General features: G+C 40.9%; 1 protein-coding gene across 1 annotated transcript; it reads right to left on the bottom strand.

Moving 5' to 3' along the window:
- Nucleotides 1–3,335: 3,335 nt before the first annotated feature.
- Nucleotides 3,336–6,294, bottom strand: LOC138894028 (uncharacterized). The gene is made up of 5 exons (XM_070178701.1): nt 6,027–6,294; nt 5,226–5,732; nt 4,633–4,973; nt 4,420–4,488; nt 3,336–3,890 (listed from the first exon to the last, which is right to left on the bottom strand). Exons 1-5 carry the CDS (start codon nt 6,292–6,294, stop codon nt 3,336–3,338), a joined length of 1,740 nt encoding a protein of 579 aa, XP_070034802.1.
- Nucleotides 6,295–6,773: the final 479 nt, after the last annotated feature.

The raw sequence follows: 6,773 nt of genomic DNA, 5'->3' as shown, positions 1-6,773 counted from the left end.
ATATTCTACCAAATCAGATTCTTCCCAAAGTGCTGAGACATCTTCTTCAGTTGGTGTAAATATCTCAACTGGTCGAGCATCCTGTTGAGATGATGAGGATCGTCGCCTTCTGTGTAAAGAAGCTCTCTTATCAACAACTTCTTCATCATCATCAATCATCACGGTGTATACGACCGGCCCAGAAGGAGGACCAGTCATCATCACCATCAAAGATGATTCAGGGGCATCAACCTTTGCTCTTTTATTCTTTTCACTGGTCGCGGACGAGCGTCTTCTCTTTGTTTGTTTATCCTCCGGCCGGGGATTTCGTAAAGAAATATTTGCACCAGAAACAAGCTCGGTGATACCTATTCGAGTAAGTGCTTCCTGAAGCAGCCTCGATGCATCAGCATGATCAGCCAGAACCTCCTCCTCGGGGACAACAACAGAGCCCGTAGGTAGACCTAATTCCATGAACAAATTCAGAAGGGTTCAACCAAGTTCTTCATATACAAAAATGGAAGCAAGGTAAATTAGAGTTACCATGATTTTTGGCCTTCCACCCGTATTTAAGGGCCAGTTCTTTCCACGAACTAGTTTCTGGCGTTGTGATGTCCAAAATATTCTGAACCCACTGGTTCAAACCTTCCACCACCGGTGGTATCCATCGAGTTGCTGAAACATGCGAAGAGTGAAGAGATGATATGGCCATATAAGAATATCTAGTAAGAGTAATATTATACAAAGAACTTACGAGTGCGGTTCTAAGCAACCGAAAAGGATGAAGCCGTTGTAGGAATGATGTCGTTGGTGGCAACTGCAACAAACTGTTCCATCCACCCACGATCATTGTCGTCATCCATGCTAGACAACAAAGCATGGTGGCCACGCTTGCAAAGGTTTATCATTCCCCCGCGGAAGATTTTGGGGGAATAGAGATTCATCACATGAGCTAAGGTTAGCTCCTCCCCAGTTTCTTGGCACAAGCATCGGAGGCAGGCGATCGCCCTCCACACTAAAGGACATATTTATGCCAAACATACCTAGTAGTGAAGGCAAAACTTCGCAACCACAGAATCAAGCTCTCCGCTCAAAGAAAATGCACCCAAAGTAACTGTATACGTGAAAAAGTATGTAAAACCTTCCTTGGGAAGGGTCACTTGCTCAGATAGATCAGGAGCAATGATTTCCATCTCATTGCAGTGGCAGTCCTCCTTCACAGCTGTCACGACCCAAACCGATGGGCCATGACGAGTGCACGAGTCCTACCTGTCGAACACCCCTAACCATGCATCTACAATATAAACATGAATTAAGGGTAGGTCATGAATATCATGTGTCAATAAACTGCTGAATTACGTGAATAACATACGTGAGGAAAACATGTCCAAAAGACATATATACATATACATGCGGAATACGGTAGGGCGAGCCGGCAAGGCTACTATAGACAACTACAGATCCAAGACTGGAAGACGACAAGGCCACATACTATCCAACTATACATGACTGTCTACAGACCTCTAATAAAGTGTACAACTGTATAAAGGACGGGACTAGGCCCCATCGTAGCCATATCTACATACCAAAAATAGCGTACCAAAACTAATAACAGCTCCGGATCAAGTGGAGCATACCAACTCTCGCTGATCAAAGATCCTAAAAGGGGGACCGTCAGCCTGTCTACCTGCACCTGCGGGCATGAAACGTAGTGTCTCCAGGCAAAAGGGACGTCAGTACGAATAATGTACCAAGTATGTACGACATGAAAATCGAGTATAAAGACATAGATGAAACATGGAGTAAAGAATTCCACCTGTGAGTCTAAATAACTTTGTGAATCCTGAAACATTTATAATGTCATGCACATACATATAAATGTCGTATCATGCATAGGTATAGGTGTACATAACATCATCAAGCCTCTAAGGATATCCCATCATGTCATCTCGGCCACTGTGGGCAAAATCATCAACATATATCAGCTGATCAGGTGGTGGTGCGTATATAACATCGTAACCTTTTCCCATTTTCCATATACATATAATATACGTGTATATAACACCATCTTGTCATGGGTCAATATACATGTATAAGTGAATGAAATGCATAAGAAATACATTAATAAGATTTCTCGTAATGTTATAAGATCAATATGCCTTCCGGATAAACTTTATCAACTACGTATTTTTCTAAGACCCATGAACAGAAGATATAATAATAAGTCACATTGGGAATCAAGAACATAGACACCCCTAGTACTTCTATGAATAGAGTCATTTATGAAAGTTTTGCGTTTGCTCGTTTTATTTGTATCGTATGAATCATGCCAAAAATAAAGAAGGGGTAGCTTTAACATACCTGAACCAATTCTCTTGACAATCCCTCTAATACATGACAATCGTGACGAAACACGTAACGGCGGATTGGAGTAGGGAAATATTAGTATGATATTCTTGAGAAAGATTGTACCGTATTCTCTTAGAATTGCATCTCACGCTGCTATTATATAATCTCGTATGAATTGTTGAAGCAAATCACGTTGCCATTCAAATCCGTATGAAATTGCTGAAGAAGATTCCTTACATTGTAGAGATATAAGCATCCCCTTTAAGTGATTTAGAGAGGTTTTTAATCTTAGTGGGTGTGGGCCCCACTTAGGTGATGACCTAGCCACAAAACTCTCTTAAATGTTCCACCTTGCTACATGATTTAAGAGTCATTTGTTGGGCTTTGATCAATACTTCATTGGCTGCCACATTGGGAGGATTATTAAGCCTATCCAAATATTTTAATTAATTAGTTAATCCCCCACTAAAATAATTAAGAATTATTCTAAATTACTTAAAATACTACTCACTTTTAACATACCTTATATACCTTACTATCATGGTCATGTGTTACCTTGTATGGCACTAGTCCATAAATACTGGTATTATAGTTCGGGCCGTATTTTATCCCAAATTGACAACCTTCAACGAAACTCATTTTCTTTGATTCGTTTACCCTCTAACCTTCACGGTACTTACTTATCGCCTGTTATAAATAGCATAAATGCTTATAACCTCAAAAATAATCTCATTCTCGAGCTTACACCGATTAACTTACGGCGATATTTTAACGTACGGAATGCGGGACGTAACATCCTTCCCCTCTTAGAAACATTCATCCTCGAATATTTAACTCATTGGGATCTATATAAATTTTGGCAGAGTCGCCTTTGTAACAGTACTACTATCAACCCTTTCTATAGAAAACTCAATAATGCAATGCCACATATTGCCACAATCATCAATCACGACAATGTCCTCACACGACCAATGAAAGTAATTAACACAAGAATCCACACTCGTACCTTAAAGCTGTGATGTCTCAGTCGGATCCTCCTCTGGAAAAGGAAACAAGTGAGGATACCTAGACGTCATGTCCTCTTTAGCTTCCCAAGTCATTTCTTCCACATTTTTGTTTCTCCAAACTACTTTCACCAAAGCTACGTCTTTAGTGCTCAATCTCCGAACCTGTCTATCTAGTATAGCAATGGGAGTTTCCTCATATGATAGCTGCTCTGTGACCTGAACATAGTTAACTGACACGACTCTGGAAGGATCTCCAATACATTGACGAAGCATAGATACATGAAAGACTGGATGTACAGACTCCAAGTCAGAAGGCAAGTCTAACTCATATGCTACATGGCCTACCTTGCGTATGATATTATATGGTCTAATGTACCGAGGGCTAAGTTTTCCTTTCTTACCGAACCTCATAACGCCTTTCATTGGTGATACCTTTAGGAATACCCAATCGTCAAACTGAAACTCCAAGTCTCGCCGTCGATTATCTGCATAAGACTTCAGATGACTTTGAGCTGCTAATAACCTTTCATGTATAAGCTTAATCCTCTCGATTGCCTGTTGTACCAGCTCTGGTCCTACTAACTTATTTTTCCCAACATCGAACCATTATAGGCGACCTACACTTCCATCTATAAAGAGCTTCGTATGGAGCCATCTGAATACTGGAATGATAGCTATTATTATACGCGAACTCAATAAGCGGCAAATGATCATCCCAACTACCCTTGAAGTCCATCACACAAGGCCGTAACATATCCTCAAGTGTCTGAATAGTACGCTCAGCCTGTCCGTCTGTCTGGGGATGAAATGTTGTACTAAGACTTACCTGAGTCCCCAATCCTTTTTGAAAGGACCTCCAGAAATTAGCTGTAAACTGAGCACCTCTATCTGAGATAATAGATATAGGGACACCATGAAGTCGTACTATCTCCTTAATATAAAGCCTTGCATAATCTTTTGCGGAATATGTAGTCCTAACGGGCAGAAAATGGGCTGATTTTGTATGTCTATCAACAATCACCCATATAGAATTGAACTTACACTGGGTACGGGGTAAGCCTATGATGAGATCGATATTAATTACTTTCCACTTCCAAGTTAGAATCTCCATAGCCTGCAATAATCCACCGGGTTTTTGATGCTCAATCTTAACCTGCTGACAGTTAGGGCACTTAGCAACAAACTCCGCTATATCCTTTTTCATTCCATCCCACCAATATATTTCCCTGAAATCATGATACATTTTTGTTGCTCTTGGATGGATAGAATAAAGAGAATAGTGAGTTTCTCCCATAACCTGCCGATGCAGCCCTGCAATATTAGGGACACATAATCGTCCTCGATACCTGAGGACCCCATCTACTGTAATCTCAAGTGGTGTCTTCTCCTTCTGAGGGGTTGTATCCCTATAATGAGCTAACACAGGATCCTCGTACTGGCGTTCCTTTACTTCAGTTACTAAAGAGGTTGTTGTCGTGTCTTGAATAGTAATTCCAGTATCACCTGAGTCCAGTAATCGAACTCCAAGACTAGCTAGTTGATGAATGTCATGGGCTATACCACTCTTCTCTGGTTGTAAATATGACATGCTACCCATAGATCTATGGCTAAGGACATCGGCTACTATATTCGCCTTCCCTGGATGGTATAAAATATCAATGTCATAGTCTTTCAGTAGCTCCAACCATCTCCTTTGGCTTAAATTCAATTCCTTTTGCTTGAAGATATACTGAAGGCTCTTATGATCCGTATAGATATCAACATAAATGCCATACAAGTAGTGCCTCCACATCTTTAGTGCATGAATCACCGCGGCTAACTCTAAATCGTGGGTCGGGTAATTCTTCTCGTGCTTTCTTTGTGGTCTAGAAGCATAAGCTAAAACCTTACCATGCTGCATCAGTACACAACCCAATCCAACGCCCAAAGCATCACAATAGATAGCATAACCATCGGTCCCCTCTGAGAGCGTTATAACCGATGCTGAAGTTAATCTGTCCTTCAATGCCTGGAAACTCCATTCGCAAGCATCAGTCCATTGAAACTTAGCTCCCTTCTGAGTCAACTTTTTCAATCGTGCTGAAGGGGAAGAAAATCCCTCTACGAATCTCCTATAATAATCTGCCAAGCCGAGGAAGCTACGAACCTCCATCGGTGTCGTAGGTATAGGCCAAGTCTTTACTGCCTCAATCTTTTGTGTATCAACCTGGATACCTTCACCTGAAATAATATGCCCAAGGAAAGCTACAGAATTCAACCAGAATTCACATTTAGAGAGTTTAGCGTACAACTTCTCTTTTTGCAAAACTTTGAGCACAGTACGCAATTGATCTGCATGCTCAGTCTCTAAACGAGAATAAACCAATATATCATCGATAAATACAATCACGAACAGATCTAGAAAGGGTCTCAACACACTGTTCATCAAGTCCATGAATACTGCTAGGGCATTAGTCAAACCGAATGACATATCACGAAACTCAAAATGCCCATATCTGGTCCTGAATGTTGTCTTAGGAATATCTTTCTCCTTAACCCTTACCTGATGGTACCCGGACCTTAAGTCTATCTTCGAGAAACACTTGGCACCTTGCAACTGATCGAATAAATCATCAACCCTCGAGAGCGGGTACTTATTCTTGGTCGTCACCTTATTCAACTGTCTATAATCAATACATATCCGTAAGGAACCATCTTTCTTCCTCACAAATAACACAGGTGCTCCCCACGGTGATGTACTAGGTCTGATAAAGCATTTCTCAAGCAAGTCCCTTAGTTGATCCTTCAACTCTCTCAGCTCTGTAGGTACCATTCTATATGGAGGAATAGATATTGGCTGAGTATCTGGTAATAAGTCAATAGCAAACTTAATTTCTTGCTCTGGCGGAAGACCCGGAAGCTCATCGGGAACCTCATTAACCACGGGGATAGATTGAATGGTTGGAGACTGTACTTTCATATCCTGTACCCGAACTAAGTGATAAATATAGCCCTTTCTGATCATCTTCCTTTCCTAGAGATAGGAAATAAATCTACCTCTCGGCGATGCCGTATTACCTTTCCACTCCAAAACAGGCTCCCCTATGAATTAGAATCGGACCATCTTTGATCTACAATCAACGTTGGCATAACAAGAAGCCAACCAATCCATACCTAGTATAACATCAAATTCTACCATATCTAACTCGATTAGGTCTGCTACTGTAGATCGACTATGAACTACTACTATACAATCTCTATATACCCACTAAGCTATCACTGGATCCCCAACAAGTGTGGACACCTCAAAAGGTTTAACCAACTCAGGTTTTATTCCAAACTTACTAGCAACCAACAGAGTAATATATAATAAGGTGGAACCGGGGTCAGTTAATGCATATACATCATATGAGGAGACTGATAATATACCTGTAACAACATCAGGCGACGACTCCTGAT

Source organism: Nicotiana tomentosiformis, chromosome 6, assembly GCF_000390325.3.
Source record: "Nicotiana tomentosiformis chromosome 6, ASM39032v3, whole genome shotgun sequence".
Taxonomy (NCBI): domain Eukaryota; kingdom Viridiplantae; phylum Streptophyta; class Magnoliopsida; order Solanales; family Solanaceae; genus Nicotiana; species Nicotiana tomentosiformis.
The sequence above is the reverse complement of the archived record's forward strand: the minus strand, read 5'-3'. Positions and strand labels throughout refer to the sequence as shown.